The sequence below is a fragment of the Strix uralensis genome, chromosome 20, assembly GCF_047716275.1.
Source record: "Strix uralensis isolate ZFMK-TIS-50842 chromosome 20, bStrUra1, whole genome shotgun sequence".
Classification (NCBI taxonomy): domain Eukaryota; kingdom Metazoa; phylum Chordata; class Aves; order Strigiformes; family Strigidae; genus Strix; species Strix uralensis.
Window position 1 is genome coordinate 5,460,478 of NC_133991.1, and position 18,905 is coordinate 5,479,382.

Consider the following 18,905-nt stretch of genomic DNA (forward strand, 5'->3'; position numbering starts at 1 on the left):
TTTCGGTTCTGTGGGTGCCCCTGCCAGGAGAGAGGCCTGTGCTGCGCTCCCCGTGCCCCCAGGGGCACACGAAGGGCTTCGCGGTGCCCCAAACCGCGGCCTTCAAATGGCGGCAGGTGCCAGCGAGGCCCCGGGCCTACATTTCCCGTGATGCCCCGCTCCGGGCGCCATGGCGGCACGAGGCCCCGGGTCTCTATTTCCCGTGACGCCCCGCTCCGGGCGCCGTGCCGCCGCCATAGCAGCCGCGGGCGGAAGCTGTTGCCCGAGCGTTGCGCAGCGATGAGGCGCGGCCGGCGAAGGTGGCGGATGCTGCTCCGCCGTTCCCTGCCCCACCGTTCCCCGCCCCGCCGCTTCGCCACGATGCCCGGTTTCCCCGCGCCGCGCCGCCGCCCTCCGCCCGCCGACACGCAGCGCCGCGGCCTGCCCATCTTCGAGAGGCGGGAGTCGCTGCTGCGCCGGCTCCGCGGCCTGGAGAGCGCCGTCCTCATCGGTGAGTGCGGGAGCCGGGCGGCCCCGGCGGCGGGGGGACAGCGGGTTCCCTCAGCGCCCCAGCCCCCACAGCTGGGGGCCTCGGGAGCCGCGCTTCCCCTCAGCGGGCGGCACCGCGGCCTCCCGGGGGCGGGGTGGTCGTCGGGGTCCCGAGGGGACAGCGGGTGTCCCTGGCGCCGGGTTTGGGCTGGTCCAGCCGGGCGTCGGGGGGTGGCGTGGCCTGTAAGAAGTTGCACAGACACGGTTTGTGTGTAAATCTCAAACGTGGTAAATGGCTCATATTTTTATTCTTGAGTTTTGACCGGTTAAGGCAGCCGGTGCCTTAACTTTTATGGAGAAGGCAAAAGTATTTCCCTCTCCTTTCTGTTTTGCCATTCGCATGGAGTTCAGTCAACTTAAAAGTCAAATGGCAAAACCCTGCTCTTCGGAAAATGTGTCTCCTCAGCTATGTCTTCTGGGGCATTCACTAATTGCATTATGTTTTCTTTGAGTCCAGACTAACAAGCTTTTTGTCTGGCTGTTAGGAGCTGAAGACATACAGCTTCTCATCTGGAAGTGTAAAGGCTCAGCATTTGTTAGAATTAAATGAAAAATGCTTTTTATTTCACTGATATAAGTGAACCATTAAAAAAAAATCAGTTGTGGTAATTGATAGATTGATAGATGTGACTGTGTTTATCTCCTTTCCTCTGTATAATCCTGGGATTGTCATTACTGGTTGCTAAATATACTCTGTAATACACCATGTAAAATTGTGCAGCTGTGAAGTGGGCTAAAAAACTCCATCTTGCTTTTGCCAGTCTGCAGCTGCAGTGCTTACAACTTGGCTTTCTGATTCTTCTCTGCTTTTGGCCATCCTTCCAAATTTCTCATATGTCTTCCTCCTCCTCCTGTCTGTGCTCGCCTCGCTCCCCCAGTGCACTCTGTGCTGTTGCTGTTTTGCAAGGGTTGAGAGTACAGGGTTCTCGTTTCCAGAGCTTCGTGCTCTCTCACGTAGAGCAATTCTTGTAACAGGCCAGTAGAAAGCTGAAGGGGATCCGCTTTGAGTTACAGATGTGTTTTAAACTGTAATAAAATGTGCAGGAAAATGATGGATGATGTTGAAAATATTCTCTGCTCATCCGTGCATGTTGCACTTCAAAATGGTTTCACTTGCAGTGCCTCTAAGCACTACGATTTGTGCCAGATTTTACTGTGCCCAGTAAGTGACACTTTGTCGCTGATGCTGTGGTGAGTATTGATGGGAGCTGGCTGTAGGGTTTTCCTGATTGCTGTCTTTGGTAGAGGGCTCTACACAGAGTTTGTGTTGGAAATACACCTGGGGAGAAACGGGATGGTGTTTGTTCTGTTGTGTGCTAGTGCTGTGTGGATGGAGGAGACGTTCAGCTGAGCCTGAAGGGACTCTCTCTGATTTCGGGAAGGTGCAGGGAAAGAGTTGCTGACGTGTTGGTGCCCCAAGTGCTCCTCTAAGAGACACTCAAACCTTAACTCGCTACTTGCTGTTGTGATAAAAGCTTTGCTTTAATTTGCTTACAGCTTTACTTTGAAACTTCTAGTGCATAGTGTGAATGTATGCATAAAACCAAACTGGTGTCTCTTCCTTGCTCTGCGTAATTATCTTATGTTGGCTGTGTTACCAGCAAATACTTCATATCTGGACAGACTGGAATATGTTTCTAAACCAGAGTGTGGCTGGAGAGAACCTGGGTGAAAGGAGTTTTGTAGAGGAGTGCTCTAACAACTAGAGCAAGGCGTTGGGTTCTGTCTCTGCTGCTGCTTTATGGAGTGATTTTGGGCAAGCTGTTGAACCCCTTCCTGTCTTCAGCCTCCCGGTCCTGAAATATGGCTAAAAGTTAACATAAAAAAATGAGTTGGCACCTTTCACTTGAAGGTGCTATAAAAGAGAAAAAACTTTTCCCTTGATGTTCCCTAGGAGAAACAGGCTCAGGGAAGACCACACAGGTCCCCCAGTACCTCTATGAAGAGGGAATTGGCCACTACGGCATCATTGCTGTGACTCAGCCTCGCAGAGTAGCAGCTATAGCCTTGGCTACCAGAGTCTCGGATGAGAAGAAGACAGAGCTGGGGACACTGGTATGTTGCTTTACAGGGTCTTCAGAGAGTTGGTTTAGTACTGCAGTGTTGATGGGGCTGTATCAGGGCTTAATGGATAAGATCAAAAACAGCCACAGGGGTACTAGGTAGTTGTCATTTAATAATGTGCTTGAAAGGAAAAAAATGGGTGTTTACCTGCTTCTGTGGCTGGAGGGGGGGCCATGTTTGACTCTGTCTCTGTGGTATTTTACTACTTCATTATTATTTGTGTTCCTCCATTTGAAAAAATACAGGATAATGAATAAAACAAAAAAAAAATATTGTGCACTCTTCCATTGCTCCCTGTATCAAAAGTCACTGTCAAGGAGAACAGAGTGCTGAATCCATGCAGATCTGTGGATGAAAAGTGGAGGAGAAAGACTTCCCCTACATAAAATCTTTGGAGAGCATGGAGTTGTTTCTGGTAGGGGAGGAAGGAAAGGAAGCTTGGAGCATTTGTGATGAACTTCTAGTTGGGAGAAAGCCAGTTGGGATACAGGGTTGAGAGCATCCTGTGGGTGGATGATTAGATTTGCAAGATTAACTGCTCACAGATTGCAAATACACTGTTACACTTTCCAGAGCCTCCTCGGAGTTCTGGCTGGCTCTCTGGTGTGCTGAGCAGGGTGCTTTGTTTGTAGTCCGTCCTTGTGGTGTGATGGCAATGAGAAATGCAAGTAACTTTGTGTTTGTCCTTTCTGCAATGATCGCTTCCATAGGTTGGCTATACCGTACGCTTCGACGACCTTACATCTGAGGAAACTAGAATCAAGTTTTTAACAGATGGAATGCTGCTTCGTGAAGCTATTGGGGACCCGATGCTGCGGAAGTACAGCGTTGTCATCCTGGATGAAGCTCATGAGAGGACAATCCATACGGATGTACTCTTTGGAGTGGTGAAAGCTGCGCAAAAGAAACGGAAGGAACTGGGCAAACTGCCACTACGAGTGTGTACATCTAGGATGGCAACAAAGGGCAGGGGTGGGGCTCAGGCTCTGAGTGCTATGAGTATCTCCTGAGGTTTTCCAAAGTGTTTGAAACTTCAGCCTTGGCTATTTTTCTGTTCCTAAAAGGTCCCTCTAAATCTGAATAGTTAAGGTTGGCCAACTTATGATGTGTGGGCATGATATGACACATCTGAACAAGGTGTCTGGTATCTTATTTTTTCATAAGAGCCCCTTGGATGTGAGCTATAGACTAGATGTGGTGCCGGGAGAGGTTTTGGTGCTGTTGCTGAGAGCACCCTGGGTATGGGAGCTCTCTGCTGGGTATGACAGCTGTAGGAGGTGCTCCCACTGGGGAAGGAGATTGCGTGTGTGTGTTGCGTGGACACGTAATGAATGTATGTGAGTAGGTGATGGAGTGTGTGAAAGCACTCTGGGTTTGATGGGGAAGGCATGTAGGGGACTGGTAGGGTCTGAGCACAGTCTCGTTCAACAGGCTGTTCCACAGCCTCGCTTTGGGGACACTAGCTCTCTTTATTAAATGTCAGAAAATAACTTTAACGTGTCTTCACTCATTTTATCATACCAACACGTTATGCTTGTGTGATACCAAAGCTGATGGCTTTAACAAGGAAGGATCAATCCTGTTCCAAACTCTGTGTGTTTTTTGCTGTTGTGAGCAGATACCTGTCTCGGGAAGCCGACTGTTGTCTGGTCCTGACTGGTAAGTGTCCTGCTGGGTCGGAACTGCAGCACTAACCCATCTTACGCTCATTTTGAAGGTGATTGTCATGTCGGCTACGATGGATGTTGACCAGTTCTCCCAGTACTTCAATGGAGCTCCTGTTCTCTATATAGAGGGCAGGCAGCATCCCATTCAGGTCTTTTACACCAAACAGCCTCAGAGTGATTATCTCCAAGCAGCACTGGTGACAATCTTCCAAATCCACCAGGTATGGTGGTCTCGTCGGGTTTGTGCCTCTCTGGGGCCATGGATTGTTGATCCGGGGGCTCACGGGTTGCTGTGGCAGAAGAGAGGGTATGAGCTTGCTGCTGCCGAATCAGAGATGTCCCGGAGGTGCTCACTGCATCCTCTGGGAAAAGGGGAGAGCTGGGGAGCACGCTGGGTTAGTGAATCATGTTGGCTCGAGGGAGGGGTTGACAAATGCCAGTGTTATTCCAAAAGTGAGAAGAAAGATTGGAAGTGGTCAACCGTAAAGAGCCTTGGGTTGTGGGAGGAAATCCAGGCACAGGCCAACAGTAGCATGAATGTGATTCTAATTACTGTCAAAGTGTAACTGCAGAGCAAGTAGAAATCTCTTAAAATGACAACTTATAGGCATTTTGTGACTAAATGTTTGAAGGCAAAACTGCCAGATGGTTATATCATTTAATTAAAGTGCATTTAATGCTTTGAAGATGCTGTTAGGATTTTGGGACTTGTACATCAAGGCTGGAGTTGAAAGGAGACTACGAAGCAAAGCTCTCCGATGTCAATTCATACCTAATACCTAAATGTTCCTCTCACCAGAGTTTTCTGTTTACTGGCTTCTACCTGGGTGCTTGCTGGCTCTCTGTGTGCATGTCCTGGACAGTTATTTAACGAAGTAGATGTGTGACTTTAAGCAATTCCTCCATCCTGTTGAGACTCAGTCCTGCAAAATGCAGTTTACTCTTCACCTCTGGTGAATCCATTGGGAACTTCAGGCTGTTGCATACACTGCACTGTGTGTGTCTCTTCTTTCTTACCTGCTTTGCTGACTTGCTGTCAGGACAACATCTCGTTACAGTCTCTGTTCTCCCTCCCTATCCAAACCATCTTAACTTCTCACTTGCTTTTTCCTCTGGCTCCAGGCAGCACCCTTTTCTCAGGACATCCTGGTGTTTCTGACTGGTCAGGAAGAAATTGAAGCAATGACCAAAACCTGTCAAGATGTTGCCAAGTATCTCCCTGAAGGCTGCCCACGGGTGGTGGTGATGCCTCTGTATGCTTCTCTGCCCTACTCCCAACAGCTCCGTGTCTTTCAGGCTGCCCCCAAGGTGAGGCAATGTGATGGGTAAACAGGATGAGTTTAGTTGCTTGCATGCGTGTTTGGAAGAAATGTGGAATTTAAGGGGTTAAAGCTGTCTGTACTGATAGTAAGTCATAGTCTCCACTGTCTGCTGACTTTAGGCTGAATGGTTCCAGGGTGATACAAGAGTGCAACTGAGATGGTATTAACAGATGCATATGATAAGTCATCTGGGATCATAAAAAGAAGGAAGGATTAGGGGGAGTGAAAAGGGCAGAGGAATTGAAGTTTGCCCCTTTCATAGGAATTTAAATCCCTATCACAAAAAAGTTACAGCATTTAGTGGACCAAATACTAAGAAAGCTAAAAACCTGGGCATATTTGGCAGGGCTGTAAGAAAAGGAAATTGTGCTGCCTCAGGCCCTTTTATACCTATTCAGCAGATAAATAAGAATTCAGATCTTGTGCCAGAAATGAAATGGTTTAAGGAAATATTGATAACAGCTATCCTGAGTGGTGTATTTTGTTGCAAGTGTAAGCACACGTTTCAGAAACTGATTAGGAACCAGTGGTTATCTTTGTTTGCGAGAGCTGGCATAGCAAGCGTGGTCTGTGATCATAACACGCTGTGATGATACGTAGGCCTGGCCCATGCTGGCCCAAAGTAGCAGCGTTTCTTTGTTGCAGCTAATCTAAGGTGACTTTTAACTGGCTTTAGTTTGCTCTTTCTTCCAGGGCTGTCGCAAAGTGATCCTCTCCACCAACATCGCAGAAACCTCCATCACCGTTGCAGGAATAAAATACGTTGTGGACACAGGCATGGTCAAAGCAAAGAATTACAGCCCTGGTGAGGAATTGTAAAGAACAATGCAGAGATTGTTTTCAGTTTTGTAGAAGTTATCTGAGGCAATGAGCCCCACTGAGAGCTGATTTAAAACACCCTCTGCACTGTCTAAATGAATATCTCAGGTTTCAGGTGTGGGTTTTGGTGTTGTTTTCTGGTTGGTCTTTTTTTTTTGAGTACCAGCCCTGTGGGGGTATAAAAATCTGTCCAGTATGAATCTTCTCTTCACGGATATAGGGCGTGATAGTTACTTTTGTTTCAGGGTGCTAAGCCAAGTAAAAGTCTGAGCAGTATTTCGATGGCAGACCCTGGGATTTTTTTTATTGTAATCCTACATGTTTTTCAAAGCTGTGCATTCCGCAGACATTGACTGAAGTGATGCTTTTCCACGCACAGAAACTGGTCTGGAAGTGCTGGCAGTCCAGCGGGTGTCGAAGGCCCAGGCTTGGCAACGCACAGGGAGAACAGGGCGAGAGGACAGTGGGATCTGTTACCGGCTCTACACAGAGAATGAGTTTGGGAAGTTTGATGAAATGACAATACCTGAGATACAGAGGTGAGAACAGAACCCTGATACCGTCATACTTCTTGCCACAGCTCTTTTATGGACTGTTATAGATGGAGCTCTGTAAAGAGCTGAACAGCAAAACTGGATCTAGGGTCTGACTGGTTGACTTTTGAGAAAAATGAACTGTGGAGACTAAACAGAATAACTAGGAGGCATTTGCTCAGGGTAGGCAGTTGGGCTCTGAGTCTCTGAACTTTTCTCTTGACTTTTCTCCAGATTTTGGACTTATTCCTGGTAAGGGTTCACCAGCCAGCATTGGACTAGTCTCTGTCAAGTTGCAGCACAGATCTGAGTACTCTGTCTCAGCTTATAGGCGAATAAAAGAAAAAATAATTTTAAAAAAAAGAACAATCTCAGTTGTGTTTTCTGCCAATGCAGGTGTAACCTGGCCAGCGTGGTGCTTCAGCTCCTGGCCATGAGAATTCCCAATGTGCTCACCTTTGACTTCATGTCCAGACCATCTCCTGGTAAGTGGTTACAAAGGCAGCCTTGGAAAAAAATGACAAATGAGTCACTGAGGAATTGCTTAAAAATAATGTCTTCAGGCTAGGCAGAGAAGATGGAGTTTGGAAGGTTGGGGCTGTGAAGGAGGAGCAGTGTCTCTCTGCTGCATCTTTTCCTGATGGCCCAGAAGTCTCAGATTCATTCACTGCTCATTGTTTGGGCTCGGTCTAATCAGAGCGGCCATGGTTATGGCAGAGAGCTGGAGAGTCCAGCTTCCAAACAGAACAGGGAGCAGTTTTGGATCGTAAAGAACATGGTGTGCCTTGACTGCCAAGGAGAGCCATAGAGGATTTCACACAGCCTCTGCTCAAAGCTAGAGATGACAGCTTTAGTTTTGCCTATGTTTTTGCTATTTAAATTAGAAAAGGTGATGTTCTACTGGATAGAGAGGGATAGACCTCAGTTTGGGTCTCTGATTTCTGTTTAGAGAAATTTACTTGTCCCTCTGGCCAGGGGAAGGAGGTAGTGATGTGCCAGCTGATCCTTCGCATCCCTGCCAGTGCCAGCCAGGAGGCCTCACAGCCCGAACATCCTTGTTTTGGCAGATGCTATTCGAGCAGCAATTGAGCAGCTGAACCTGCTGGGAGCTGTGGAACACAAGGAAGATCAGCTTGTCCTAACCCCCCTGGGAAGGAAGATGGCAGCCTTTCCACTGGAACCAAAGTTCTCTAAAGTAAAACTACAGAAAAATTAGCTAATTTTTATCTCATGTACTCTTTCTAATACCACTGGCATTTCTCTTTCAAATTCCTTAAACGAGGTCTGGAATGGGGGGCAGCTGCAGCTGTACGAGTGTACATTGGCTATACAGCAATGAAGCACAGCTTTATTTACAGCAGTTGTGCTGGCTTGGTTGTCATTTGTTGTTTAATTCGGGGAGATTTATTTTGTAAAAGAGAATTTCTTTCCTCTGGCACCTCTGAAGCTGAAACAAGGCTAACTTCCTTGCAGTTTCTGGAATTGCTGGCAGCACTGTTTAGCACTTGCTGTCTGATGCCGCACTTGATTTTAGTCACAATGTTTGTACTGTACGTGACCTGGCCATTCTCAGGAAGGAGCATGGCAGTCGCTGTTAAAGGTGCTTGGTGGGCCCATAGGAGGATTTACAGTTGTCTCCAGGCCCAAATGTTTACGAAATTACCCTAAACAGTGCTTGGTAAAATTCCTGGGCTGCCAGTCAGCAGAAAAGTCTGCCCGTCTGAAGTGGATTTGGTCAACCAAAAATCAGTTTTGTTCTGTGATTTGCAGACCATCCTCCTGTCCCCCAAGTTCAGCTGCACAGAAGAGATCCTGACCATCGTGTCGCTGCTGTCAGTGGACAGTGTCCTCTATAGTCCCCCTGCCCAGCGGGATGAAGTGCAATCCGTCAGGAAGAAATTCATCTCCAGTGGGGGAGATCATCTTACCCTGCTCAGCATGTACAGAGCCTTCCTAAATGTCAGTGGCAACAAGGTAGGATGCTCTGAGGACACCAGGGCTGTCTGGGCTCCTGGTGGTGGGGAGCTTTTCTGGCATGCAGCAGAGTGACTTCTGCATCCTTCCAAGGCAATGAGAGGACTTGCGCCAATTCCCCAATTGTAAAGGATGAGTAAGCTGTTCAAGTGCTGAAGGTTTCTCCAGAAAGCTGGAGCAAAACTGGTTAGCAAAGCTTCCTGAGGCCAGTTCTGTAATCAGAGCCAGGTCTCTTGCTTCCCTGGTTACAGCTGGAAATAAGAGGGAGTGGGAGAGTGTTGAGACTTGCTGATAAATACCTAGACATGCTCTTTGGCAGGATTCATTGCAAAAACACTGACCGTATTTACAAGCAGATTTTGATTTATCCTACCCTATAAACTCCTCAGTTTGACTTGTAGATCTGTAAACTTGCATACCCCATTCCTTGCAGCATCTGTCATTCTTACGTGATTTATTTTCACCACCTGTGAGATAGCAAGTGCTGTTGTGCAGCACTCGGTGACCTTGCAGAGCAATTCTGAGTGGGAAGAGAACAACAACACGCTGTTTCTTAGCACTGTGGAAGGGAGTGTAGACAGAGAGGAGTAATCAGGGCTAGAAATATGGCAAGATTTCTCTGAGAAAGATTGTGGTGTGGAGGATTCTGCTTTTCACAGTATCCAAAGACTGTCATGTTTTTCGGGTGAAGAAACAGCCCCTTCTAACTCCTGGTGTCTCTGCTGCAGGAATGGTGCAAACACAACTTTGTCAACAGCAGGAACATGATGCTTGTGTCAGACATCAGAGCTCAGCTCAGGGACATTTGTGTAAAGGTAATGTGTTGCCATACTGTATCGCTCTGTTTCACCTGTCTGTGTTTTTTTGTTTGCCCCCAAACTGATTTTGTTGTGCACCAAGTCCCAGGAGTGACAAAACGTGGGGTTTTTTTCACTCTCGCACGAATAGTCAGGTAAAATTCCTGACTTTGCAGCTGCATCCCAGAATCTCAGAGCTGCAGGGCTCAGTGGGTTGAGGAGAGGTAAAGAGAGAAGGGGAGCTCTGGGAAGGCTTCTCGGGTAGAGGACAGCTTTACCTCAGGGATTTTGCTGCTCTAGTGTGGATGTGAGTGCTATGTGTGCCACTGAGTGATGTCAGCCTCCGCAGCCCACGCTGGCTGGCTGCTTCTCAGAGTCAGGCATTGATTTATCAGCAGCTTTCACATCAGCACTGCTCCTGCCGGTCACAGAGCGGGAGGCGCAGCATGGGAGCTGCTGCTGAACTGCTTGCAGTCTGCATGTGACACGGGAGCCACCGATGGGCACCTGTGTCCTGCTGCAAGACTAGTTAGCCTGAATCTCCCTCCCAGGAGAGTGTCAATCCATTTTGTAGCTCATCTTTTGTTTGTTGTTAGTCTGATGGCTATAATGGTTGGACTAGGCGATCTTCAAGGTCTTTTCCAACCTAGAGGATTCTGTGAATTGGCCTCACATCTACCTGAGGTGAATTCCTAGCGGTCCTTTTATACTTCCCACGCTAGCAGATTTCTGACACAGAATTTCCTGATTTCGGAAGCCCGCTGGAGCGGGGCTGTGTTTCCCCACGAGGGTGCACAAACACGCTTGCTGACTCTTGTGTTTCTCTCTGCTGAACAGCTATCGATGCCCATCAAGTCCTCCCGCTCAGACACTGAGAACATCCGCCGCTGCCTGGCTCACAGCCTCTTCATGAATGCCGCGGAGCTGCAGCCCGACGGCACCTACAGCACCGTGGACTCTCACCAGCTGGTGGCCATCCATCCCTCCTCTGTGCTCTTCCACTGCAAGCCCGCCTGCGTGGTTTACAACGGGCTGCTCCGCACCAACAAGTGCTACATGCGGGACCTGTGCGTGGTGGATGCGGACTGGCTGTACGAAGCAGCGCCCGACTATTTCCGCAGGAGGCTCCGAACAGCCAGGAACTGACCTCTGGGGCCAGGGTTTTTAGGCTCACCCTAAAAGACTGGGTTTTGTTTCGTAATAAATGTGCAGACAGCAGCAGAGCTTTGCCATTCTGGAGATGTTGAATGTCCTTTGTGGTGGCTGGTCTGTCAGTTATGTTGAAACAACACACGCCTTCAAAATCAAAGCAGGATTTCTATTGTTGAAGGAGAAGATAGTCCACTGTGAATCAATTTTGTGATGTTCAGTGGCATACAGCTGTTACCTACTCAGAAAAAAATAGCAAGGAGAAACATTAATATCAAAATCACTTGTATCCTTAGCAGGTTTTATTGGGGGGGAAAAAAAAGGAGAAAAAAGTTTTAAATGTCTACATACAGGGGAAAAAAAAAATGCTTTTTTTTTACTGTTTCTAGAAGGTCTTTTACCTCATCAACCATCTTTCTGCCTGCATGTGATGTTCAGTGGCTGATTTGGGACAGTGTGAAGGCCAGGAAGGGGAGTGCCTGTTTGGACAAGGTCTTCACTGCTTCTGTCTAAGCCTGAGGGGCTGCAGTGGTTTCCTGGGGAGCTTGTCCAGCTGCCCGTGTGTCTGGCGTCATCTTTGTTTGCCCTTTTGCTGTCAGGGCATGTTGTTCCTCAGCAAATACTTACGGCTTTTCTGACTCCTGTCTGTGCCCTTCTACCTTTGGAGTTGGCACACCGTCCACAACAGCTCGTCAGGCCAACTTGCAGAAGACTCAGCAAAATGAGAATGGAGATGTGGTTTAGAGGTTGGACTTTCTTTTAAGGTCCTTGATTCATCAAATGTTTGCTTCTTCTGCTCTGATACCAGTGCTTCTCCCCCCTTCTGCTCCCCCAGCCTGTCCCAGTTATACTTTGGTTTTCCATTAGAAGTTTGGAACTTGACATTGTCAAGAACCACAGATCTACCATTAATATCTATTATTTGGTTTTTTCTTCCATATTCCCTTGGCATCTACCTGTCTCTTTTTTTTTTTTCCTGTTGGAGAGAAGAGGCAATACCAAATTTAATCTTTTTAAATACTGGAATTAAGAGACTAGTGCCACTCCAGAGGGGAAACTTGTTCTTTAATGTGAAGGAAAGTGGATTTATTCCATTATCACTGTGTGTTGGTGGGAGGAAAAATGTAAGTTTTTAAATGATATCCTAAGTACTTTTAAAATAATCTGACTGGGAGAAGTAACTTCCAGTTTCAACCGAGACTGCTGACATAGTGGAGTAATCTATACAGATTTTTGGAGGAGTTGAACTACAGCAGGTTAGGTGTCTGAAAGGGTGGGAGAGGAACCTGCTCTGCACATGCAGTGTCACTGTGTAATAGAGTGGGGTTAGTTTAGATGAGCTGTAATGGGATTGTGGGGTTTAGTCCTTGTATTCTTCAAATAACAACTTTAGGGGAAAAAAACGGCTTATAACATTAATAGGGCTGCTCAGGGATGCAGTCATACCAGCTGTTGGCAAGCCCTCATTCACTCCATTTGCTCAGGGAAAGCTGCTGCCTTTGCTTGTGATTTGTGGGGACAAGATGCATTTGCCACGTAGTAATTAGTCCTTTCTGGTTACACACATCACAGTTACACAACACATTGTTACAGGCCTTTTCTTTGGGCTCTAGCAGGGGCTTACCTTGGTTTTCTCTTTGAAAACTGGGGCAAATACCTCTTTTGTTTTGGTTTTTTTTTTTTTTTTTTTACTGGAATGTCACTTGTGCAGCTCTCCAAATTGCTGTCTCCCAAAGAGTGTAAGTAGGTCCCCAGCGTACCTGGAACGGTCTCATCTCTCAGCCCGTTCCTAGGAGGGGTGATACTGAATGTCTGCAGGGGTGCAGTGGAAACAGGGACACATCCCTCTGCTGTGCCTCTCTGCAATACTGTTCTTCGGTGCTTTGAAAAAAAGAAGAAAAAAAACTGGTTAGTGGGGCACAGGCAAAACTTGCCACTTCTGTATGTCTGACCAGCTGCAGTTTTGGATCGGTATTTCAAGAGTATCCAGCTATTTCAATTGTTCTCACTCGCATGAATCACAGGAAATTATCAAAGCACTGTAGTTATCTATTTCTTGGTTTTACAGACTCTGCATCTGTAGGGGAAAAGGGAGTATAAGCACATTTTGTTTGGGCAGTCTGATTTTACAGTCTGTTTAAAGGAGGGGATGGATGTTTATTTAGAACTAATTCATACATTTTTCCAAAAGTAAAGAAGTGATGGCAAAAATCCAAGTCCTGGGTGTTTTGTGAGACACAAAAGCTGTGTGGATGGAAGAAATGATCACAGGATATTCAGGTGCAAGTCCCAGCGTTTTCAGTTCTTGTGGGAGTGTCATTTGAGCAGTCTGGGGTGTCTGTGCGCAGACTTTAAGACAAGATGTTAAGGCAGGTCAGTCAATCTGTGCTTCGCCTGCAGAACGGAGCCCGTCATTACGTGTGTGGTGCTCAAACACTGGTGTGGAGCTGGGAGTAAAAACCCCGGTCCTTCGGTCTCCTGCTACAGCCTTGCGGTGAGCAGCAACGGGCCTTTTGTGCTTCTCAATACATGGCAGTAGTGCCAGCTTTTAGACAAAGGGAGCACTTTATGCCAGGGAACAGTTTGCCTTGGTCAATCTTCCCTTTAAAAAAAAAAATTTTTATTTTTCTGAGTAAACTGCTGAGGTTTTGCCAGAAAGCTGACTATTCTTTAAAGAGTGGGGCGATGTACTGGAGTAAAGCTTTTGCCCTGTACGCCGCTTTTTCTTGCTGCAGCCCACCAGCATTTTCACCACATCCCCAACGCTTCCTCTGTGCCTTCACAGCATCACAGAACCCTCGAGGTTGGAAAAGACTTTGAAGATCCTCCAGTCCAACCGTGAACCTCACACTGCCCCTTCTCAAAACGCCGTTCACCGATGTGCTTGTGCTCTGTACGTGCCGTCCCTGCCCCGTCCTCCTGCCCCTGCAAGTTCAAACAGCACTGAGGGGGCCTGTGGGCACGTTCCCCTCTGCCGGGGCCGGGACTCGAACCCGCGGCCGCCGCTCCCCGCCGCGGGGGCTGCCGGGCCGGCTGTGGCCGGAAGCGGGGCGGGCGGTTCCGGGGCCGGCGGTGTCCTCTGCCCGCCCCGCCGCCGCCCTCGTCCCGCCGCACCATGCTGCTTCTCCGGGCCCTGCGCGCCACCGGCGCCCTGCGCCCGCCGCCCCGCCGCCTCCTCTCTTCCTCCTTCTCCTCCTCCTCCTCCTCCTCCTCTCCCCGCGCCCTCCTGCCGCCGCCCGCCGCCGCGCCGCCCCTGGCGCGCTCCCTCTGGCAGCTGGGCGGCGGCGGGTGGCGGACGGCGCTGCTCCGCCCGCGGCGGGGGTCGGCCGGCGGCGTCTCCTGCGGCTGCGGCGGCCTCCACACGGAGGGTGAGCGGGGCCGGGGCCGGGGCCGGGGCCCTGCCCTGAGGGGAACGCGGGGCGGCGGCGGGGCGGGGGGGGGGGGGCAGCACGTGGTGGGGTGGCCCCTCCCGGGCAGCACGTGGTGGGGGGCCCTTCCCTTAACACCCCCCCACACCTTTTCCCCGCCAGGCGACAAAGCCTTCGCACAGTTCCTGACGGATGAGATCAAAGAGGAGAAGAAGATCCAGAAACACAAATCCCTGCCCAAGGTGTCCGGGGGGTGGGAGCTGGAGGTCCACGGCACAGAGGCCAAGCTGGTGCGGAAGGTGGCCGGGGAGAGGTGAGTGTGGCCCCGGGAGGACCCTGGGCCCGCGGGGGCTGGGAGGCAACAGCAACCAGATTTCTGCTCCTGCTCACGTTATTTTATCGCTGCCTGCCCAGTCTGTGCAAACCAGACGTTGCAGAGACTCTATTTTACCACCTGGGGTCAAAGGCACTTTTTTTTTTTAATTCCACACAAGTTTGCTTCTGTATTGTGTGTTACAAAGTTTAGTGCGGTGTTCCTGCGTTAAAAATAACAGTTTTTGGTCCAGTAAAACCTGAAAAACGCTTGTTTGTGAGAGCAGTGGGAGGAAGACGGCTTCATTCAGGTGTGTCTCGTAACTGCAGAACCTGGTGTTGCTGAATTCACACACCGTGAACACCAGGAACGCTGTCCCCACAATAAAAGCTTTAAATAGAAGAAACTTCGATGGGTATTTTTTTGAGCGTGCTCCAAGTAACTGCTTCTGTTTCTTTTGAAGGATAACAGTCACATTCAACATCAATAACAGCATTCCACCCTCAGTTGATGAAGAAACACAAGAAGAGCAGAAACCCGATGAGCAGGAGGTAAATCTAGTCTTGATGGGCGCTTTAGGGACAGGCACAGAGGGAAGCTAGAACCTTGCCCTTCAGTGTTAAGGTTTTTTTTTCCTCTCACTTGATACTTGGAGCATTAATGCAGATTTTGCTGGGTTGGCTGTGCCCCTCTCTGCAGCAGCCAGGCAGAGCAGGGTGAGAGGGCTCTACGAGGAGAAGTGAGGGGAGCTCAGATATCTCTGACCTTTGCAATAAATACTGAATAAATACTAATAAATACTTAGCTAGCGTAACTCAGTGCTGGTAGGCAGTGTCAACAAAACAAAGCTGTCCACATGACTTCACTTGAGTGGTTTTGTTGGTCAGAAGCGTCTCCTGTTAATCAAACTCTGTTAGTAAAACTACTGGTAAAAACTGTAAACCAGCAATATAATTTGAGGCAGATGGCTTCATCTGCAGCGAGGCTGATGCCGAATGAGTCAGGAAAGCAGCTGCATCGTGTGTGGTTTGTAGCAGTTAACTTTCTGAAGAGCAGTGTTTATTTCAGCTGGGTGGGACAATACTGGGGACGCTTGTACGTTGCTTCTCCTCCGGGACAAGCCTGTGTCCGCCGCGATGGCGCAGTGCACGTGTGCTTGGCAGTGTCTGTGCCCTGCCAGGTTTCCCCCAGGGAGGAGGGCAGGCACGAGCAGCTCCTGCTCTCAAAACGATGTTCCCAGTTCCTGTCGCTTTGGAGGGACACGTCCCGGTGAGGTGCAGGCTCTCTGACTTGTCAGGGGGTGGCCGGTGCTCCCGGCTGCCATTTCACCCGTGTGACCAGCCGCGGAGCAGAGGCTGAAGGGCCGTTGGCGAGGTGGAGGGAAGTTTGGGTTGCCGTGGCTGGGTCAGGGACTCCAGGGTGACAGGGAGCAGCCTGTGCTGGGTGGGCTGTGTTGCTGGGCTTATGGTCACTGCTTTGGCTCCTGTTCAGACTCCAGTGCTGATGCAACTTTTCTCTTATTTAGCCTGACCTTACATCAACTCCAAACTTTGTTGTGGAAGTAATAAAAGATGATACCAAACAGACCCTGGTTCTTGACTGCCATTTTCCTGAAGATGAGGTGGGTATCTAGCCGGTCGTGTGCCAGCCATAGCCAGCTCTGGGCTGTGACTTGCCGCCCGTTTCCTGCTTGTGCTGCTGTTGAATAACCGCTCTTTATAGCGTGTTCATTTTCTGAATCTGCAGAAAATGCTGTCTCCTCTTTTTTAACACACACACAAGAAAAGGCTTTGTGTTTGCCAGAACACTCTTGGAGGAGATGTTCCAGTGCATTCCTCACATCCTGACCTGGTGTTTCTGATCGGCTGCTTATTGGCCTGTTTATTGAATGATGTTTGAGAAGGGAGGCACGGCTTAACTTTAACAGCACGGCAGCTTGAGGGGGTTAAATGAGAATGGCCAAAACAGGGTAGATTTAATACAGTGTGTCAGTAACTTGCAAATCTCATCCTTGTGAGATGTCACAAAAAGAAGTAGGGATTAAAAAAAAAGGCCAGGAAGGGGAATAAAATTCAGAGCTTTGCTTCAGACTGATATTTTTGGTTTATTTTGTGAACCTTAACAGATCATTTATGCAGCCAGTCCTAGCTGACAAAGGTTGGACAGACTTGTGAAATCTGATTTAGAACCAGGCAGAAGAGGTTTTTACATCGTTGTAAAAATCAGGCTGCTGGTTTACATCAGGTCGCTTCTGGCAGCACGAGCTGGTAGCCTGACAGGATTTCCTGTGTTCCCCTGCATGTCTGCGCTTGTCTTGACAGGCACACGCTGGGGGGGCACTGCTTTCATATGGTTGGGGGTTTGCCTGCAGTGTAACATGCCCAGCTCTGGGATGAGATGGCTGAAGGGGCCCGGCAGTTAGAGCTAGTTGTATGTCTTACATCTTCTGTTTCAGATTGGACACGAGGGAGAGGAAGAAAGTGATATTTTCACAATTCGGGAGGTCAGTTTTCAGCCCACAGGAGAATCAGATTGGAAGGACACCAACTACACCCTCAACACGGATTCCCTCGACTGGGTAAGTGCTGCCAACGTGGCCGCAGAGGGGCACTTCAGTTTCTCCCAGGTGCCCAAGACGGGGGATGCCCCTGCTGTCCCCAGCTGGCTGTGAGATAGTGGTTCTGCTGCAAACTGAGGGTTGTTACGCGGTCCCAGCAGTCGTGCAGTGCTGGTGACATTACTGGCACTCAGAGACAGACATGTTGAAGCTTGTTCTGTTCCAGGCTGTAGGGACTGAATTCCTAGAGAAGCTTTGACACTTGCTCAGACATCTTTTGATGTGTGTGTTTAACAATGTAGCTTATCAGATGCCACGTGTAGATGTCTTTGTTTTCTGGGTTTTCCAGATAATGTTTTTATAGCACTGACACTACCAACTGGTACGCCCAGGAAACTGGCCTCTGTTTATGTATTCTCAATGCTAGGCTTTCAGAAGCTTAAATCTTAGCTGGAAGCTGTGTATTGTATGGTTAAAAAATTACTCCTAGAGTGTATCTCTCTTTAGGAAGCATTGATGTTAAAATTGGTTAGTGCGCTCCAGAACATCCCACACCTTTTTTTTTTCCCCTCTCTGACTTGAGACAGAAAATGAGTAAAAAATGTGTATGATTTCTGTTCTACTCAGATTACAGAAGCCCAAAATGAATAATTTGCTCAGTAATATTGGTCTGTTTAAAAAAAAAAATACAAGACAGGTATTAGCATGGCTACACTAAGCAGTAATAATGAATCTGTTCTAAGGAGCAAGGGGGAGCCCACAAGCATTAACTTATGTTGCAGTTGCAGTAGTTAAGTCTTTTACAATCATCAACTTCTCTTTTTCTTTTTAATCCTACTTAAGCCTTTCAAACAAATATTTACATCAGATACCACCCTCTCCAGACACTGTTGAAGCAGTTCACCCCCACGGCCGTAGCTGCCTAGAGAGGGGACAGGCAGGGCTTGGCACATGTGATCTCTGACAGACTTTACCTGCTGACTGCTGCAGTCAGTCGATCATCTCCAGGGTGCAGCTTGTTTTAATGTTGGGTTTGGATGACTGGCCCCTTCCCTCCAAATGTTACACCCCAGGCCTGCTGAGAAGGGGGTGGGGAGCTGCCTGGTCTCCTGTGGGAGGTGGGCCTGGTCTTCCTGGGAGAGAAATGCCACCTGCCTTGGGACATTTTAAAAGCAACCCCTATGCAGGTGTGCTCTGCTAAGGAAACTTCCTGTTCATTGCTTCCAGGCTCTGTATGATCACTTAATGGATTTCCTGGCTGATCGAGGAGTGGACAACACCTTTGCTGATGAGTTAATAGAGCTCAGCACTGCACTGGAGCACCAGGAGTACATTAAATTCCTTGAAGACCTTAAAAGCTTTGTCAAATGTCAGTAGGTTAGGCTAAGAAACTTCTCTTCAAGTGTGGGTATTCCACAGCAGTACTCCAGCCAGCAGTACCCAAATACATATTCACAGCAGATACTGAGAGTAGGTAACTTTGAATTTGGAGAATGGGAGAGTGAGGATTTTCACTTGTATTTGGGGATTTGTATTTATGTTGCAGCCCAGATCAAGTTCTCTGACATTATGGTCCAGAGTTCCATCACCCTGCTTGGTGGGTTTTGTACAATTAAGAATGAATGTGAAGAATAAAATCTGTTCAACATATCACTGAAAACTGGTGGTTTCTCTTTTTTTCCTGCTGTACAGAGTGCTGTCATAAAAAGGATGTTAGTGTTTGCCTGTGCTGGTCCAGCAGCAGGAGTGAGGCTGTGGCTGCTCCTGCCTAAGGCCCTGCTGCAGGGCAGCACCCCAGCCTGCTACTCAAACCC

General features: G+C 48.6%; 2 protein-coding genes across 2 annotated transcripts; both read left to right on the top strand.

Moving 5' to 3' along the window:
• The first annotated feature begins 201 nt into the window (after window positions 1-201).
• On the top strand, window positions 202-10,927 carry DHX33 (DEAH-box helicase 33). Its single transcript, XM_074890705.1, has 12 exons — window positions 202-490; window positions 2,423-2,583; window positions 3,303-3,530; window positions 4,310-4,480; window positions 5,382-5,567; window positions 6,275-6,386; window positions 6,780-6,939; window positions 7,330-7,418; window positions 8,001-8,128; window positions 8,704-8,907; window positions 9,636-9,722; window positions 10,542-10,927. Exons 1-12 carry the CDS (start codon window positions 280-282, stop codon window positions 10,848-10,850), a joined length of 2,046 nt encoding a protein of 681 aa, XP_074746806.1. The 5' UTR covers window positions 202-279; the 3' UTR covers window positions 10,851-10,927.
• A 2,999-nt stretch (window positions 10,928-13,926) lies between these two features.
• Window positions 13,927-18,751, top strand: C1QBP (complement C1q binding protein). Its single transcript, XM_074890278.1, has 6 exons — window positions 13,927-14,221; window positions 14,384-14,534; window positions 14,998-15,085; window positions 16,060-16,155; window positions 16,990-17,112; window positions 18,319-18,751. The coding sequence occupies exons 1-6, from the start codon at window positions 13,969-13,971 to the stop codon at window positions 18,466-18,468; spliced, it is 861 nt and encodes a 286-aa protein (XP_074746379.1). The 5' UTR covers window positions 13,927-13,968; the 3' UTR covers window positions 18,469-18,751.
• The last annotated feature ends 154 nt before the right edge of the window (window positions 18,752-18,905 follow it).